Raw genomic sequence first — 20469 nt, forward strand, 5'->3', positions numbered from 1 at the left:
CATGTGGAAGAGTGACAGATCATACCCAGCTTTCCGGATTAGAGGCCACTGCTCTTTAACCACTACACCAAGCTGGCTCTCAGTTTAGAGGGAATTAGAGGCAATTAAGAAAGTTAAGAGATTGTTAATTCTTCAGTGTGGTTATATTGAGAGGTCCCCATTTTAATATTTTCATCCCATCTTTCTTGCTGTCAGTAGTGCTGTGACACACCATTAAATACCAGAAAAGACTAGTAAAAATTTATTAAAACCCAACAAATAATATAAAGATCTCACAACCACAAAAGCCATGGACCCCCAGCAGTCCATGATTCTTGTGTCAACTGTGGAACGATGCTAGCGTACGTACTCCCTCTGGTAAACTATTCCTACAAAGGTTGTGGCAAAATTAATAGTTTTAAAAGAGGCCTTGATGCCAAGGGATTGAGAGGACCTGACAGGATTATTTCCCCCATCAAAAGCAGCATCTTACTTTTACGCTGTCTGTAGGAATATGAGGAAATCACCTAATTTAAGCTATGAGCAAAAATGGGGTGGGGGGTGGGAGAGAGATACCGGTCATATTATCATTCTAAAACGACCTGAAATGCAAAAATATGAATTCCATGCTGCTGTGCTGAATTAAAAAGCCAAAATTAAGCCCATTGTCTCGCTAAAGAATTTTTAGCTGATCCCAAATATATTGTTATTAAATCTGTATTTTAATTTAAAAAATCGAGGAATTTGTTCAGTTAAATCCTATATGCGTATCAGATCTGTTTTCTTATAAAAGACATTCTATGTGAGAGGTGGACATAGAATGCCTTTTTAGAGATAGCTTCAGCTAGTAGCCATTTTTGGAAGTACTTCTGTGGGAAAAAATGGTCATTTTGTCAGGCATATTTCTCAGCTGTCGAATAAAGTTTAAAAAATTCTAACATTCATAATGTACAGGCCACCTAGTCCAACCCCCTGCTCAATGCAGCATCAGCCTAAAGTAGCGATCCTCAACCTGTGGGCCGTGGACCACATGCGGTCCTTCGACTAATTGGAGGAGGGCCCCGAAGGACGCCTTCTTCTCCCCCCCCCAGCCCTTTACTTCACCCCCCCCCCAGCCCTTTACAACACACTTCATTGTTGTGGCGTGTCTGTATCTTATTTTGAAGGGATGTTTAAACATTACCATAGCGATCAGACAGCGTTAGGGCAGTGGTTGAGAGTAGAGGAGTAAACTACCCCCACACACACACCAGGCCTCAGTAAAAGGCGTTGAGTGGTCCCCGGTGAGTGGTCCCCAGCGTTGAGTGGTCCCCGGTGATAAAAAGGTTGGGGACCACTGCCCTAAAGCATCCATGATAAATATCTGTCTAGCTGCTATGTAAAGACAGCCAGTGCGTGTGTGTGTGTAGGGGGCTCACCACCTCTTTAGGCAGCCGATTCCACTGTTAATTTACTCTGACTGAAAAATTTCCCCCTGATATCTAGCCTGGTTAGATATTAATGTATTTTAACATGGCGCTTCTGAAAACATTGGTGCCTGCTGCACTTCAGTTAATTTGTTTTAGGTTTGTTATGATTTATGGATGAGGGAGAAGCCTTGTAAACAATTTTGTGATACCCCCCACCCCACACACACACCCCTCTACCTGAACCTGTCAGGAGTACCTGAATGCTTCTGTGCCAAATATTTTTAGCCAGAATTCTTCAGCAGCCCAAGAACTGAAAGAAAAGAACCTCTGAAAGTAGCTAGGAAATGTTAGGAAAATTGCTGAATAATTCCATTGATTTTGCCCCCTGTTGACGGTTGCAGAAGACAGAGGAAAGGGGCTGGGTTAAAAACCAGAAATGCGATGGAGGTAGAGAGCTAAAGAAATGGTTTATTTAACTAAGGGGGGGGGGGATCCTTGTGCATTTTGGGGATGTGGCCTTGATAAAGCCAGGCATGACTGTACTTCCTTGCACCGCTGACACCTCAGCCACAGTCTCGCCACTTAGGCCTCGCCTGGCTTGCTCACTGCAACTGAGCCCTAAGGAAAGGTGTGGCCCTTGACTGATCTGCCGCAGCCCTGGAGGGGTGGAATTTAACCTTAACCTTCGCTTAAGAAAAGGAGCCCTCAAGGCAGGCAAGTAGTCACCTACTAGGTCATGACAGGAATATTCCAGTGAGTAGCATTTTTACTCATAAGTCATATTTGCAATAAGCTTTCCTGTTGGGGCCGTTATTTGCTTTGCAGCACCCTCTAACTGCTGGCAGGGGAGGGGAAGGGCGTAGGGCTGCCAAATTCAGGTTGGGAAACTCCTGAAGGTCTGGGAATGGAGCCTGGGGCAGACAGGGACCTCAGTGGGGTGCAATGTCATAGAGTCCATCCTCCAAAGCAGCCATTTTCTCTAGAGGGGCTGATCTTCGTCACCTGGAGATGAGCTGCATTTCCACGTCTCATGTATTACCTGACAGGTGATCCTTACATAATGTTGCCCACTGCACCTTGGGAAATTTCTGGAGATTTGGGGCAGTGTGTGGGGAGGATCGGGAGGGGAGACATCTCAGCAAGGATATGATGCTTTATAGCCTGCCCCAGACGCGGCCTAGTACACCCACAGCAAGCCTGCACTGGTGGTGGTGGAAAGAATTCTCAAGTCACAGCCAAATTATGATGATCCTGTGGGGTTTTCCGATCCAAACTGTTTTGCTGCTGAGATCCAATGAAACAGAGCTTGCCCTGGTCTATCCAGGTCAGGGCCTGAATTTTATTACTATTATGTTATAGTATTGTATATTATGTTATAGTATAGTATAAGGTCATTTCCAGGAATCTGGACAGGTGCAATTTCTTTCATTTGTTCCTCCATTGGCTTCAGTTGGAAACACATTTCTAGCTGTTACTTTCTTCTCCCTTAGCCAACTGGGGGCATCATTCCCAGGCCTTGTACCCCTAATCCAAAGTGTCTTCCAGTTTTATGTAGTGGTCAAGAGTGGTGGCCTGCAATCTGGAGAAACAGGTTTGATTCCCAACTCCTCTGTGCAGCCAGCAACCTTGGGCTATTCACAGTTCCTCTCCAAGCTCTCTCAGCCTCACCTACCTCACAAGGTGTCTATTGTGGGGAGAGGAAGGGTAGGTGATTGCAAGTCGCTTTGAAACTCCTTCGGGTAGTAAAAAGCAGGGTACATAAAACCCAGCTCTTCTGTCTTCTTAAATATTGGATGAGAGAAAGCATCCCAGTATCACAGGCAATTAACATTTTTTACTTGAATAGGCCTCGGGAAGTGTTTGGTAACCCAAGCGTATAGCATAGCTAAATGAGCACAAAGAATAGAGACTACCAGGCAGGTTCCACATTTAAGGAGAACCAAGGATCATCCCTGTACTGGGCATGAAAGGAATGGGACTAGGTATGAATACAATGTGCAGAATTTCCACTCAGACCCTCTGCCTGCTCTGTGGCATTCTGTTGTGAAGTTTTCCCCTCCTTTTCTTAAGGGTGGAGCATGCTGTTGTATTTTTGTGATCTTTTTAACCGAAAGGTTTTCACTGGCAGGAGCTTTGTCTTCTTTGCAACATGTTCACATTATTGAGAGATGACTGCAGGTAATTGCCCCCCCCCAAAAAATACTGCCTCATCTGGAAAGTCAGGGAGTAGAAGCAGAACACTGCAGGCATAGCACCAGATAACAGAATGGCATCTAAAAGGAAGCCACTGCTTATATAAAAATCAAAGCCATACCCAAGCTAATGAGCCAGTTTGGGGGTAAACATTTTGGAAAGCTGGACCTCTTTGTGGCAAGATCTGCATACCTTTGCTGGTTGGAAAAGGTCCCTGTCATAACTTTTGAGTAATTATTTCCTTACTCTCCCCCTTCCTCTGATCTTAAATTTTAAACCAGACGCAAGCATAGCAGAGGTCCAAAGATTTCCAAATGTTGCCAATGCTCAATGTTTCTGTTTGAATTAATGATATTTATGCATGTAAGTTTGGTTAGGTTTTTAATTAATTTTGGATGTGCATGCCTAGCGTTTACCATGGACGCACTTGATGGACTCCAGAATGAAAGTGTTAATTGCTGATGTTTCAGTTTTGGCATTTGAGTTCAGCAATTGTTTAGCAGGTTGGCAAATCATTCCAAACACTCTGGCAATTTTCTCCTCTCTGTTGTAACGTGACCGTTTCTGAATTACTCTTCCATGACTCCATGACCTAAATGTTGGTGTGCATTAATGTTTTTATCTCTATGCCATTTTCTCCCCCCGGGAACTCATACTGACTTACAGAAAATTACAACATCGTTTAAAGCCGGGAACATACAGAACTATTTGGGCTAGTCTTGGTCCATCAGACTGCCTGTTGCAAGCATCCGGCCCTTTGGCTCTGACTTATTGGCTCGCACCCAAAGGCACATGCCTTTGGTCCCACCCATACTAAGCAGTTGTAAGAAGAAGAAAACAAGCTCAGCTCAGTAGCAGTCCTGCTGCTTCTTGCTTGCTGCCGGCAGAATCTTATTCCCTGACATGTTCTACTTGCCACCGCAGTCCTGTCAAAACAGCATCCTTGGAGGGAGTTTTTAAAATTCCCAGCTCTAGCGTTTATTGGTTCATATCATATGGCAAGCAATTGTGTAATGAGCCTTTCTTCCACAGCCCTTTTTGTCTTATATCAGTGTTCCATATGGCTGTCAACTCTACTTGGATTGGACAGAGGGTAGATCGTGATACTACAGGTTATGGTGGATCACCTAGAGCCAGGCTACTGTGGCTTTTGCAGAGAATCTGAGGCCCATTCCGCACCAGGATCAATGTGGCAAATTGATTACGGAAAGAAAAAACTGAATTTAAAATAGTGGAATTCGGCGTAATGCATACCTGCCTTTGTAGTGGAATCCAGTTGCGTTTCAATCGTTTCCCACAGGTTTCTGGTCTCGGCAAAAATTGCTAGAAAGGAAGCGATATTTGCCGTGCTTTGTCCCGCCCCTGGCCATCAATCAAACGAGCAGCCAATGGGCGGTTGTTACCAAGCTCCGGAAAAGCCCCTTTGCCTTGAAGAACATGTTTCTTTAAAAAAGAAAAACACACGAATATGCCTTGATTCCTTGATTCCTTGCTTCCTCCTAACGTAGAGACCCATCTAGCTGGCAGCTGGCGTGTGAGCTGCCGTTTCATTGTTGCCACGCTCCCCCGAGTGAAACCCCCCCCCCCCGTGCACAGGCACGATTTTCGGCTGAAAATAAAGGGAACTTGCAAACGGGGCTGTGTTGTGCTTGGTGACTTAAAGCAGCGCTGTGGAGGGACTGCAGCCGGAGAAGCCTCGCTGGGTGAATGAAGGCTCGTCGGTTTGTTGCTCTCCGCTCGCTCCGAGAAAAAAAAATGGTGACCGCTTAGCCGGAAGACCAGAGGAGAGAGCCAGGTGGAGGGACTTTGCTGAAACCGCAACAATGGTAACGCACAGAACTTTTTCGCTAGTGTTGCAGATTGGTTGCAAGAGTGTAGCGCTTTCCAGAGGGTGAATCCACTTTTTGGGATTTCCCTGGAAGCGCAACAACGAAGCGCTTCTAGCGGGACGGTTTCAGGAGTGTGGCAGGTTGTGCATAACTGCATTTTAGCAGTGATTACAATTTGCCACACTCCTGCTACATTAAACTTGTGCGGAATGGGCCTGAATTAGGTAGTTCTATGTAGAAGAAGAAGAGTTGGTTCTTATATGCTGCTTTTCTCTGCCCAAAGGAGCCTCAAAGCAGCTTACAGTTGCCTTCCCTTTCCTCTCCCCACAACAGACACCCTGTGAGGGAGGTGAGGCTGAGAGAGCCCTGACATCACTGCCCGGTCAGAACAGTTTTATCAGTGCCGTGGTGAGCCCAAGGTCACCCAGCTGGCTGCATGTGGGGGTGCGCAGAATCAAACCTGGCTTGCCAGATTAGAAGTCTGCACTCCTAACCACTACACCAAGCTGGCTCACACTGTTAAGCAAGATCGAGTACTCCTTTATATGGTATTGTAACCTGCTGTGCTTGCAACTGGTGGAAACAAAAATGCAAATTAAGTATGCTTTAAAGCCTGAATGTGAATTTTGCTAATTTAACATATATCTGTGCAGCATAGGAATTCTAGTTTAAAAACAACCACACCAACAAAAAAACCCTGGGTCATTCAAGAGGACTGAAATCAGCCAGATTCTACATGGCATGTTGGTTCTCAACAAACAAACCTGGAGCTACCAGACTTCAGAGCCAAGTATGGACCTCTATGAATCTGCTTGTCAGTTTTGGATGGCGATCAGAGTTTAACACCATATTAAAAGTGAACTACTGAATTAGCTAAAACTGCTTCTGGCCTGGTACGGCTGATAATAAATGCTTAGGCAAAACAGTTAGTACTGATGAGTAAAAGGGAGGGGCAGCTATGATTCTGTATGATGCACAGTTGGCAGTCTGAAAAGATACACCTGGATAGACAGAGATGCAGCTGCTTTTATGAATCCCGAATAATGTTGTCATTCCTACTTGCAGTGCTAAGGAGCATAATTCAAAGCATGTCTTCTACTGCGCCACCCCTTTGGAATTTCACAATTGTTTAGGAAAGGGCAATCCCTGTTGATAATCACGAACTTCCAAGAGCCAAATTCCCCGATTCAGAACTGCTTGTGTACACTTGGGGTCCCAAGCAAGAGTACATATTCCATGAAAGAGAAACCTCACATGAAACTGCCTTGTGCTAAATCCGAGCATCAATCATTATCTATTTTTTAAAATCGATTATATTTATATACTGCCCTTCCTTGGGGCTCAGGGTGGTTTACACTGAAACTTTCATAATGCACTACAATATAATATGCATCCTGCTTTGAATATATAACATTTTTAACAATAGGAATTTGTACCAAAAATAGAACAATGTATAATGTAACATTAAACAAGGGAACATTATAGTGTTACTGCACTGGGGTTCAGTTCTTCTGTGGGTGCAGGTGATGGTAGGAGGGGCCTCTGGGTTCTGGTTGGTGTTTGGTGTTTGGTGGTTATCTCGACCAAAAGCCTGGTTGAAAAGCTCCATTTTGCAGGCCCTGCAGAATTGCTTTAGCTCCGACAGTGCCCTGGTGTCGTTTGGGAGCTCATTCCACCTCTGGTTGAGGTCAGATGAGCTTCCTTGGGGCCAAGGATTATCAACTTCTTGATGTTACCGAAGTGTAGTGCTCTCTGGGGAGCGTAGATAAAAAGGTGTTTCTCAGGTACTCAGGACCCAGGCAACATATGGCCCCCGTGTGTTTATTATTGTCTACCTAGTCTGGTAGCAGCTCTCCTGGCTTTCCGACCAAGGCCTTTCACATAACCTATTGACTGATCGTTTGAACTGGAGATAGCTGGCATTGAATCTGAGATCTTTTGCATGCCAAGCAGAGGCTCTTCCACTGAACCACAGCCCCTTCCCATCAACCTGTACAAGGATCTGGGATCAGCACTGATTGCATCCAGAAGATGAATATTAGTCTGCGTATTAATTGGAGTTTTCTTTCCACATGTATAATCACTGAATAATAGAGTTGGATATAGGACCAGAAAGAGACATATGTGTCATGTGGTAGTTTTTGCATGGTCCTCCAGTTTTGCAAAGACTGCTTCTAACTTTTGTTCTCCACTAGGTGATTTCTCCTGGCCTGACATCTCCCTATCATTATGGGGTAGATGGGATGTGATGGCAATGAAATGTTCTTGAATACTGTAAGATAGTCATTGCCTCCTTTTCGCTATTGCTCCTCCCGCAAGCCACTGCAGCCTTTGTGCCAAAAGCTACTTGGGGATAAGATCCACAGACCTTTGAGAGAAGGGAGTGAACATGTGAGAAAATATACTGATGCTATCATTGTTGACTGTTAATTTGCTATTGCTCTGGGTTGTTTTTTTCCCCAGCCCTCAATGGTGACATATGAAGCCCTGAGGGCCAGTTGCTGGTTCCCCATTGGGACAGGGAACTTCAGGTCATCTAGCAGCAAGCTCTGAGGAGAACCTTCTGGAGCTAGGCAATCACATGACCATGGCAAACCAATCAATTTTTACATAGTATTATGTAAATGTCAGGTCCTGCAGTTCTTCTTCAACCACTTGAGTCCAGACTTTTTCATCTGCTTTTCACCTATCTGCTTGTCACTCTCTCTTCTCTTCACCTGGTTTTGCCTTTCCTTGGCTTTTTCAGTTTCACTCTTTTTATGCATTGAGTGCTCTGATTTTGACTTTTCCTATGCTGGGGATTTTGTTCTGGTTTTCCCTCCTCCACCTCTGCAGTCTCCACCTTCCTGCTATGGCTCCAAGAAAAAACACCTGACAAAAACAAACCAAATTTTAGGGACCCCCCCCCCCCCCACACTACACCACCACCATGCACATATCCTTTTGGCAAAAGACACTTCTGAAATGCTTGGTGATCTCACCCCATGGTTACTGGAGAAGTGCTGTTTCTAATTCTCCTGCCAATGAGTGACCATAAAACATTACCCTGTCTGAATCAGCATCAACAGGTGAAGCTTGAGGAAGATGGAGACCACGTAAACGTTAATTACTTATAATTAGAGTTCAGAATCAGCAGTGCTGAGCTAACCACTGAAGGGATTTTTCTATGCCTGTCATCTGCATCTCTGAAATCAGAGAAGCATATTACATTTTTTATGATGATTTATCCTGCAAATCAGCTTCCTTCATTTCATTCTCACAAAAATAGAGTTGCCAGCTCTAGGTTGGGAAATACCTGATGATTTTAGGGGGGCGGAGACTAAGGAGGGCGGGGTTTGGGGAGGGAAGGGAAGGGACTCTAATGGGGTATAATGCTATAGGGTCCACCTTCCGAGGCAGCCATTTTTTCCTGGAGACCTGTTCTATGTAGTCTGGAGATCAGATGTAACCCTATGAGATCTCCAGCTGGAGGCTGGCAAACCTACACAAAACAACTTTGTCAAATATGTTAGGCTGAGAGCAAGTGACTATACCAAGGTCACCTAGTGAGCCTTCTCTAGCCCAATTGATATTTAAACCTTTGTCTTCCAGATACTAGTCTGACACTTGTAGGATAGAGGTGGCTAAACTGCAGCTTTCCAGAGGTCCATGGATTACAATGACTATGAGCCCCTCCCATCTGGAGAGCCACAGTCTTGCCACTCCTGTCCTAGGAGGTTCTGAGCCTTTATTGCCAAACAAGTGGCGTAGGAGAAGTCCCTGTGAAAATAACGTATATGTTGATGTGCTCAGGCTGCTAACTCAAGGAAATAATGCCCCACATCAATGAATGAGAATGGTCATATTAAAATTATTTGTTAATGTTGTAAAGTAGCATTGCTATATCATGGGACTTGTGAAGCTATGGTGAAATGAAAAGTGTATGAGAGACTAAATGAATTCACGGTGTTGGTTTTCAGTGGAGACAAACCCAAACCAGGACCGCTGGATTCCGGGAAGAGCAACAGAGGTGTTGGATATTGATAGCCCAGGCAAGCACGATCTCATCAGATCATAGAAGCTAAGTAGGGGGAGCCCAGGCTAGTCTTTGGATGGGAGACCACTAAGGAATACCAGGGTGCTGATACAGAGCCAAACAATGGCCAACCATCTCTAGAATGTCCCCTGCCTTGATACCCTGGGGTAGGGTTTCTCAACCAGGGTTTCCTGAATGAGTCGGAGTTGACTATTTTTTTAGATACGTATAAAAATTGTTAAACTTTTCCCAGGTGATATGGCCATATATGGTCAATTATGGACCTGGGTGAGAAGGGGAGGGGCCTTGGGTGGGTGTGTACCCAGCTATGCTTCCCAACCATATCCTGTGCAATCCCACCACTTCTGTGGGTTCTTGAAGCCTGAAGAATGTTTCAGAGGTTTCTCAACAGAGGTGTTGGATATTGTTGAGAAAGGGTGCCTTAGGGTAATCAAAAGTCAGCTGTGTCTTGATGACCACACACACACACACACACACACACACACAAGAGCTGTGCCAAACAAAGGTGGGGAAGTCACCAGGCTTGGACAGAATTCACCAGTGATTCCTTAAAAAATACAAATGTCAACTTGTGGCAAAAAAATGTAACATTCATTTAAGTACTCCTTGCAGAGGGGAGCTGCTAATGTAACACCAATTATTTTAAAGAGGATCCCAGGGGAGATCTAGGAAATTGCAGTATGTGTCTGTCTAATTACCCAAGTAAATTGGCAAAATACTAAAGGCAGAAAAAAACCAACTTCTACTGAGGCTGATTCAGGGAAAGGAATGACCTGCTTGAACCTTTAGAATTAATTCGGAGTATCACAAAAGCATGTAGGGGTCGTCCCAGGAATATTACAGCCAGACATTCATAAACCAGTTGAGCAAATCCCTTACCAAAGGCATTTTGATAAACTGGTTGTTGTGGGTCTTTCAAGCTGCCTGGTAGTTTTAGTCCCTGATATTTTGCCAGTAACTATGGCTGGTATTTCAGAGGTAGGGCATGGCAAGATAGGGATCTCTCCATGCCATAGTGTCCTACCACTGCAGATGGCAGCTACGGTTACTGGCGAAATGTCAGGGACTAAAGCTACCAACCACAGCTACACAGCCCAGAAAAACCACAACAACCAGTTGACTCTGGCCGTGAAAGCGTTTGACAATTCACCTAAGTAAACTCAGCAATTTTGACATAAAAAGACATATACTCTTGGGGATTAGAAACTGTTTGAATAAAATGAAAGAGATTAAATAAACTGGCAAGATTCACAATGGAGGATTTCTTAGTGGTACTTATCAGGGCCATAACTGTTTATTTTATTCACAAAATGATCTATAGTCTGGGTGAACAGTGAATTTTCCAGGTCTACAGATGATTTGGAATTAATCAGGATGACACCATGCAAATCTGTCTGTCTGTCTGTCTTAATAGATAGAGAGCCAGTTTGGTGTAGTGGTTAGGAGTGCGGACTTCTAATCTGGCATGCCAGGTTCGATTCTGCGCTCCCCCACATGCAGCCAGCTGGGTGACCTTGGGCTCGCCACGGCACTGATAAAACTGTTCTTACCGAGCAGTGATATCAGGGCTTTCTCAGCCTCACCCACCCCACAGGATGTCTGTTGTGGGGAGAGGAATGGGAAGGCGACTAAGCAGCTTTGAGCCTCCTTCGGGTAGGAAAAGCAGCATATAAGAACCAACTCTTCTTCTTCTTCTTCTTTATATTATATGCCGCCCTCTCTTATGGTTCAGGGAGGTATACAAAGGAACATTGTGCAGGGGGTTGGACTCGATGACCCTAGAGGTCCGAACCAACTCTATGATTCTATGATTGGAACTTTCATAGTGTGGTACACTACAACATCTTGGTTTTAAATGCATAATGTTTTTAACAATAAGAACTGTCATATTACCGTAAAATATAAACAACTTGATTTGTCACTCCAGTTTGCTATTCAACCATGGGATTTGGTTTTACTGCACTGTGGATTTAGTTCTTTCCTTATGAGTGCAATTATTGAAGGGAGAGGTCTCTGGGCTCTGACTGGTGGTAGGCTCACATGCCTGGACCAAAAGGTTGCAACAGAATATCTGAAGACTAGATAAATATGCAACATAATATGGCAAAGAAGACTCTCAGCAAGTAAGCACAAACTGATACACCCTAGTGCACAAAAACTATCCAGCAATATATACTTTTTTTTCTTTTAAAATAAGCAAATCTGTGTATCAGTTTCTGTAGATTCTCAGGGAACCCTTTCCCTTTGGTTCTTCATATCAAAAAGCGCTAGAGACTTAGTAATGAAAGATGAGGATTCAGAGGAAATTATACACTGATAACAAAGAATGATATTCATTTGCAGATACAAAATGTAGCTGACATGGGATTTCAGATTCAGAAATCCTTTATTGGGATGTAAAGCTGTAGCAGAATAAAAATTCAGGCAAATAGATATCCAAGATAAAATTGGACAAAATGACACAATAGATACGGGGATCCCAAAGGGAAGCAATAAATTTACAGCAAATTGTCCTTAACACTTATCTTGTCATAACTTCATGGCACCTTGCAAAAATCTAACTATGCTTTCTATTATTTCAGAACTGGTATTATTCAAAAGGAACGAAACCTTAAGAAGACCAGGAACTGTTGTCTTATTTATCAGAATGGGGCTTAAGTATTTTATACCATGTAAAAAGGACAATAAAAAAAGACATGCAAAATAGTTTCGATGTTGCTGCTTTCTGGAATTTTCCTAGCAGGGGATTGGTTGGCATAAGAGATACAGATGCCTATTGACTGAGGAAGCTTTGAAAAAATGCTAGAGATTTGGAGTTATCTCCCCAGTTTATAATCCACCTTCTCTTCCACTTTTTCATTTAGATTCAGGTCGGCAGATAAGTAGAGAGGATTTGCTTTGCTTCCTCACATTGCAACCAATGAGTTGGGTTTTCTACAGTCAGAACTATAATGATAATGAAAACAAATGCTTGACAAGGATTCAGCAATGGGGTGGTTGATTGAGAACATGCCTGGTTCCTTCCAGAGTATGGCATAGCTTTGAATAGAAATGGCATCCCTCAAAGGGTGCTAGCAAGTCCTGAGCAACGCTGTAGTTGACAGAGCCATGCGAGGCTTCTCTTCTTGAAGAACGCTTGCCAAGCTGCCATTGCTAGAAATGGGACTTGCCATGAAAGGTGATTTAAAAGTGGAGTCTCCGTGTTAAAATCTTCTTTCCAGTGCTTCTACCACCTTCCCCACGCCCTCTTGGACCGCAGCCAGGGGCATTTGCTGCTGCTTGTAATCCGTTGAGAACCGCCCCTGTGAATGGGTAAGAAGAAACTGTCTCCCTGCACAGTGCCTGGGCTGGGCCCTCTTTTTTTTTATTCGCAAGGTGAGTCATGCTGAAGGTAAGCGTTTTTTCTTCCTGTCTAGAGTGATTCAAGCAGCAGAGGTGATAAAACCACCTGAAACGAGGGTAAGGGGGGGAGCAGGCACAAGGGAACCGTCAGTCTGCAGCTGCAACTCCCCCCTACCCGATCCTCCAGCATTTTGATTCAAACCGTGCTGGACTGGAGAACCTGTTGGAGGACGTACTCCTGATTTCCCTGGAATGGCTCCACAATGGCTGGTAACTCTGATCTGCCTCCTCGCTGCCTCTCTCCGCTTTCCTGCGGCTCTTGGAACTCAACGAAGAGAAGGTGAGGCTTTGCTAGCATAAATATCATCCCTGATTGGGAATGGATTTTCTTTAACCACTGGTTTTTCTCCTCCCTTTCCCGTTTGGGCCTTCCTTTAGATGGGTTCTCCAAGCTGCCTAGGTCTGGGCAGGAAAGCTTTTGGGGACAGTGGTGATCCAGCTTGAATGGGCAAGCGTTTCATAACTTGCAATTCGTTCTGCAGGCTTTAGCCCTCCCCTTACATCTCCTGCCATACTGCACCTCAACTTGGAGGAAGACAGGAAAGCATGTACGGTTGTTGCCTAGCAACTGTATGCTGACGTTCTTATTACCGGTGCCTTGGTTGGGTGGCTGGACTGTAGCATCCAATAGGAAGGCTAGTTAGCAATTGAGATGACTGTTCCATGTGTCAAATAAATATATCAGACACGGTTCATAGGTAGAAATGAGCTGTGAATGGCTATCATTCCTTAATTTAGACTATAATTCATTTATGGGCCTTTAAACATAGTAAGCTTTCTTTGGCTCCTCCTCTCCTGAGTTGTTGGATAATGAAACATGTATTTTTCTGTATCGTTTCTATATTATTTCTGTGCTCTGTAGCAGTGGTCCCCAACCTTTTTATCACCGGGGACCACTCAATGCCTTTTACTGAGGCCCGGTGGGGGGGGCAGTTTACTCCTCTACGCTCAACCACTGCCCTAGTGCTCTCTGATCGCTATGGTAATGTTTAAACATCCCTTCAAAATAAGATACAGACACGACACAACAATGAAGGGTGTTGTAAAGGGCTGGGGGGGATGAAGTAAAGGGCCAGAGAGGGGGAGAAGGCGTCCTTCGGGGCCCACCTCCAATTAGTCGAAGGACCACATGTGGTCCGCGGCCCACAGGTTGGGGATCGTTACTCTGTAGGACACTGGGAGGGAAACATTTTCTATCAATTGATAAAAGGGTTTTAAAGCTCACGTTGAAGACAGAAATTCATTTAAGGGGCATATCAAACAAACATATGCACATAAATAGCATTCAAAGTGTTCACCATAAAGATCTTTGGTATGTTAACATGATTGCAGTTCACTCGGGACTGAGTTTAAGCCAAAATAGCTTCAGAGATGCTTAATGTTTTCATAATAAATTAAGGGGTCCCCAACCTTTTGGGGCTATGGGCACCTTTGGAATGTTGGGGGGTGGTAGTAAATACCATCCCAAAATGGCTTCCAAAGAAGGTGGAGTTGAATGGAATACTGCATCTCTTGGAAAGAAGGAAAGCTTGAAAGAGAAGTTGATTTACATGCTGACTATGGAATCCCAAGATGCTTACCAGTCCTCTGATCCTCTGGTAGAAAACCCTTTCATTTGAATGACGGCAGCCTATAACAAGCCACACCATTGGTGGGCATCAAGGGAAGTGCCAGTGGATACCATGGTGTCTGTGGCAGCCATGTTGGGGAACCTGGGGGGACACTTTTGTTAATTCTCTCATAGTTGGGGGGGTGTTTGTTTTTGAAGGGTGGGCTTGTGCAATTTTATCCAGGCTCTGGTGCACCATTATGCTAGTATAAACCACTGTATGAAGAGGGCGGAGGCAGGCTGCCATAAAAAATTCAGACTTATAGAGGACTCTGATAATCTCCTGAACATCCAAGCTTATTTCAAACTCCCCATAAAACCCTGCCTGGACATCCAAGCTTATTTCAAAGTCCCCATAAAACCCCTTAAAACATTAAAATCCCTAAAAATACTATATCAATACCAAAAAAAATCAATAAGATGCGTAGATCCAGATGGCGGTGTAACTCTAATGGCCCAGAAACCCAACTCAGTTGTTCCAGCCTGGCCAATGGCATAGCCTCACGGGTGTAACACCAATAGAAACCTGCGGGTTTCAGTAGTCTGGAGGACAGCGGCAATTCCAGATTTCCAGGCCCCACTTGGAGAAAGATGCTTCTTAGAGGAACAACATTTTACCAATGCAGAAGTCTACAATCCCAGAGGCGCATCCTAGGTAGAGATAAAATTTTGCTGGAAGCCATGGAAACTTATTTTTCCCATTGTTTTAATACCTCAATATTCATTGAAATATATCCCACACTTACTTATGAAACCTAAACTTATTTAATGTTTTAACAACATAACATGCTCCATGTATAGTTAATTAGCACGAAATTGTAGTGTTCGTCATATTTGTGAGATTTAAGGGGATTACTGCTTGAGCTTTCTCTGAGCAGAAAGCTCAAACTGCAGATACAGCCAACACAAGAGAGAGAGATGTGAATGGATGTACCCTGTGCTACTATAGCATATGGGTAGCTAGGCAAAAACATTTACACCCAAACAAGATTAGCTGGTGTGGTGGTGAAGAGCAGTGGCCTCTAATCTGGAGAACTGGGTTTGATTCCCCGCTCCTCCACATGCAGCCAGCTGGGTAACTGGGCTAGTCACAGTTTTCTCAGAGCTCTCGTAACTCCACCTATCTCACAGGGTATCTGTTGTGGGGAAAGGAACGGTAGGCAATCGTAAGCCACTCTGAGACTCCTTCAGGTAAAACAAAGTGGGTCACAGAAAAAGCACCTCTTCTTCTTCTGTATTTTGATAAAAGTGTTTAACTCAGTCCAAATGGGGAAATAATTCCTAGGAGTTTTCTTCAGTGCTACTTTCCCCCCCTTTTTTAGAAGAAAAAACCTTTAAAAGAAATCTGTTTTGTAGGCCTTTATCTCACGCTATTCCATCCTTTTACACTAAAAATTATTACAACTTTGACTATCTTGGTTTCCATTGAAGAAACCTGGGAAACAAATGTCATTGGCTCATGGTCCTGAGAATTCCCTGCTATAAATTGCTAAACACACACAAATTCTCTAGATGCGACTGAAATATAGTCCTGAAAGTGGGAATGACCATTAGGTGAGGAATACAGTATTAATTCCCAGTTAAGACTGACTAGCTTTTAAATTTCCTGGACGATAAACAGACCACAGCATTTAAAACTGCAAAGTATGATCAGAAATTAACCAGGCTTGCCAGATGATAACATTAAATTGAGTCCCTCACTGTAGCAAAATAAACCTCTCTCGCCCCTCAGAACATAATGGAATGCACAGCACGGGTTGCCTGACAATTTGCTTTTGAGAAGCTTGAGTGAAAAGATCAGGTAGGCCTGATGGATACAGGGGTGGCCGGTGCCCAGTGGGGCTGGTGGGGCAGGGCAGCAAATAGTGGGCAGAGCCAGAGCTAGTTAATTCTTATTTTGTCCCCATCTATTAAGAACACTCAAGAACACCAGTAAAATTATCATCAAGCAAAAGAACCAAGCCAACGAATAGCGTTGATGGAATGCTCTCTGTTCAATGTTTTGAGATGTGGTCTGATGCCTTCTTCTCCTGTCTTCTCCACCCCCCTCCCCCTTTACCTATTTCATATAGATGAAATTAGCTGGAAATTCTTTCTAGGTTCCAAACCATTTGACTGTCTTATGATTAAAATCTGGAATTTCTACCTTCAGCTGTTGTTCTATGGAAAGCGTTGCTAATTCATTGAGCCTGCCTGAGGACATAGTGTTTCTCAGGAAAGTAGTTATTCGTTTTAGAGCAAGGAATGCTTACTCTGCCTCTACAGTTGGCTGTGGGGTTGTCTCTGTAATTCTCAATAACTGCACTGGCCCTGCAAAAGCATGTCTCCAAGTTGTTGTCCAGGTCTGTCTTCTGTAAGGTTGAAGCATTGTTGTGGTGGTGGAGTTCCTGTGCAAGACAGAAAGATCTGTTTTCCGCTTTCTTTATTATAGACCAGGGGTAGTCAACCTGTGGTCCTCCAGAAGCCCATAGACTACAATTCCCATGAGCCCCTGCCAGCATTTGCTGGCAGGGGCTCATGGGAATTGTAGCCCATGGGCTTCTGGAGGACCACAGGTTGACTACCCCTGCTATATACCGTTTCTGCACGGAGGCACAAACCTCGCGCTGCCACTTGCTTGCACACGTGTGGTTGTAAGCCATGTGTTTGCACGTCTCCTCACGGGAGTTTTCAAACTGATTAATTTTAATACCTAATGATATTTTATTGTATCAGAGTTTTAAATGTTGCAAGCTGCCTTGAGACTGTTCTGGAGAGGAGTGGGCTAGAAGCCGAATAAATAAATAAGTCAAATTAATCCACTGGCCTGATCAAATTCCAGGCTCTTGGTTTTTTTAAGTATTCAAGGAGTCCCAGTATCCTTTTAAATACCAAATTCCCTGCTCAGGAGTTAAAATTCCAGCATGTTAGAGATGATGATGATGATCAACTTAATTTGTATTAAGTTGTATTAAGGGTTGACCCAACCCTTCGTGGTTGGGTCAGGGCGAGAAACAACAGAACGAAACATACCAAATAATATAGTTTCACAGTTAAAACAGTGTATATACATTTAAATAAGTTATTTTAAAAACCTTACTGAGCGTAGTAGATTATAATGACTGAGTATTTATTAATTTTTTTGAGTGGGACTTCTTAGGCAGGGAGGCCCCCATTTCCTCGATGTTAAATTCCTTGGAGGTCCTCTTTCCATAACTATTTCCAGAAATTCAGTTGTTGTTTTTTGTGAACATGCAAAAATCAGACCTGGAAATGTCTGCAAAGAAAACTCTATCACATCCTTGATTTGGAGTGCTGCTTGTTGTACTATAAAGTTATTATCAAATTCATCTGGTGAGAATAACAGTGAATGTAGTTCATTTCAGTAGACATCCTGAATGTTGTTTTGGACTCTTCTATGCTGCTCATGCTTGCTCCATCATAATCAATCAATCAATCAATCAATCAATCAATAAATCAATCTTTACAATCATTCAGACCAAGTTATATGAAGTCGATACATAAGAGAACAAAAGAATATGGTCATTTAATACCATACAATTTTAAACAGATCATTAAATAGAACTTAAAATTATGCTACTTTAGAGCATCTGATTTTTATGGCGGCAGGACAAAACTTGGCCAGCCGAGTTATCACCTGGAGGGACTCATTACTTGCAGCTTCTTTGCTCGATCTACATCATGATGTTCTGGCAACTTTTTAAGGAGTGGTTCAATCAAGTTGCTATGAATGTCTACATAAGCAGGGCAGTGGAACAATATATGCTCTCTTGTATCAATTTTGCTACTCCCACAAAAACATTGTCTCAGTGTAAGGGGAACGCAAACCTCTGTCTTTACCGAATTCCTGCTACATCAGTGGTGAAGGTTCAACAATGGAAGGCATCTACACATTCACACAGTTGCTGGATTCTTGTGCTGTGTCACCTGCCATCGTTTTATATCAGACTCTGGAAGGAGTGTTCTTCACAGAGGCTGACAAGCAGAAAGGCATTACTCAAAGTTATGATGGAGCAAATTAGCTCATGATCAAGCTGCATCATTAGTTAAGCAGCGGATACGGGACAATCAACGTCAACTGGACTTGAGTAAAGCTCCAACTTCCTTGGCCCCAATTAAAACAAGATATATTCTGGCCCCTGCCACTTATCTGTCTCACCTGGTAATAAGTAAACAAAGAAGAGCATTTACCCTTGCAAGATACTTCGTCTTGCCTTCAGCTCTTGTAGAGGGTCGCTACAGGACTTGTGGGGGGTTACAATGGGAGCCATTTAGGGGCAGGAGTTGCTGCTAGACAGAAATTGTACTGGACAAAAGAAATTTCAGTTAGTTCCTGAGGGAATATACCTTTCCTATTGACAGTCTAATGGTCTTTGGCTGGGACGGGTGTTTTCCATGATGTGCACATTTAACTGTCAATTAGGCAAGCAAGAAGTAGAAGATGAGGTTCTAGCCCAGTTCAAACCAGATGAAAATCTGCCCTGGCTTTTCTAGGCAAGAGAAAGAAAGCTAGTGAAGCCAAACAAGATGGAGACCTGGCCTGGCTTCCTAGGTTTGTTAAGGGTTCCTACTGACTCCATAAGCAGCTTTTGCCAGACTATGTGTACCAACCTGTTTAGAATCCAATCATGGGCTTCTGTGCATGAAAGTCTCTATATGAGGCACCCTTCCATGATGGGCTACCTTTATGGTAACACAACCAAGTTCACTGGGCCTCTGAACCCTTCTGGATGTACTAAATCATTAGTTTTACCATAGCCACAAAATGCCACAGACTCTTTTGCAATGTATTCTGGTTATCCTTTCTAACATGTATGTGGTGGGCAGTGTTGATCTACAAAGGTAACACTGCCCATTTTAGACAATTGTCCCTGTGATGAGACTTGCATATTCCTAATGTATTTATCTTTTCTTTGCTTCATGTCAGTCTTTATACTATAGTAGTAGCAGAGTGTAAGGCTCTCTATTATGATAAAGGAGCAAGATGGCAGGTCCCTAGTCTAGGACTTCAATCAGGAATATCATGATATGGGAAGGACTGGACCTAGTCTGATAACACCTGCTCAAGCTCCTGGGAGAGAAAGAAATAAGACCTGTAGCATCAAACTGTATAAAGGGCAGGTAGTTTAGACCTGGTATGAATACTAGGAGACTCCTTGTAGGTTTGTCGTTCCTGTGCTGGCTTCCCCTACATGATCTCCCTTCTTGGTGAACACCTCCAAGTTATGTCATGGCTCCCCACTTTAGGAATTTCCTCAATCTCAATGGTAAAAACCATAGAGACTGGGGAAATGTTTATATCCAGATAAAATTGCACCTGGCCCCAGTAGAGTTGTGTGCTCCTGGTCAAGCCTGAAGTGCATAACTGATCAATACACCTCTGGAGAGTATAGCTGGTTCTGAGGGTAGCCTCTACGGCAGGGGTAGTCAAACTGCGGCCCTCCAGATGTCCATGGACTACAATTCCCAGGCTCGTGGGAATTGTAGTCCATGGACATCTGGAGGGCCGCAGTTTGACTACCCCTGCTCTACGGTATCATATCCCTGCTGAATTCCATCCCTCTCCATCCTCTCCAGTTTCTCCTGGTATATCCCAACAGTTTGAATTTCTGTATCACCTCAGGAAATCAGTTTATGGATTTAGCAGCACAATCCAAAAAGAAACCAAGCATTTGACAATGAGAACCAGACCTTGAAAGTATCTTTGGAAGTGCGAACCAGTCCTTCAGCTGTGTCTGCATAGGATAATCTTGGTAGTTTGGAAACTAATGTGCTTATTTAGTCATATTCCATCACCAGGATATCTGTGTATGAAAGTAGCCCTGTTTGGAACAGTTATGGCCTACTGGTGCAGTAAAGGTGGTGGTGGTGGTGGTGGTGGGGAATTTATTAGGGCTTTGTTTCAATCTGTGCAGGAGATGTATTTGAGCATTAGTAATTCCAAGTAAGCTCTTACTGTATTTTCCTTCATTGAGGAAGGGGTTGTCCCACTGTTGGTATATAATCAAAGGG

The 20469-nt window shown here is 43.7% G+C and overlaps 1 protein-coding gene across 2 annotated transcripts in view; it reads left to right on the forward strand.

The window, feature by feature from the left end:
• Positions 1-11873: 11873 nt before the first annotated feature.
• Positions 11874-20469, forward strand: part of LAMC2 (laminin subunit gamma 2) — a 49313-nt gene continuing 40717 nt past the window's right edge. The window contains exons 1-2 of one of the 2 annotated variants that reach the window (XM_077332613.1): positions 11874-12758; positions 12863-13128. In XM_077332613.1, the coding sequence (XP_077188728.1) occupies positions 13041-13128 (88 nt within the window). In that variant the 5' untranslated portion in view covers positions 11874-12758; positions 12863-13040. Of the gene's footprint in view, positions 12822-12862; positions 13129-20469 lie in introns of both variants that reach the window. The other variant, XM_077332614.1, reaches the window with a different exon arrangement.

This window comes from Paroedura picta, chromosome 4 (genome assembly GCF_049243985.1).
Source record: "Paroedura picta isolate Pp20150507F chromosome 4, Ppicta_v3.0, whole genome shotgun sequence".
In the NCBI taxonomy this organism is placed as follows: domain Eukaryota; kingdom Metazoa; phylum Chordata; class Lepidosauria; order Squamata; family Gekkonidae; genus Paroedura; species Paroedura picta.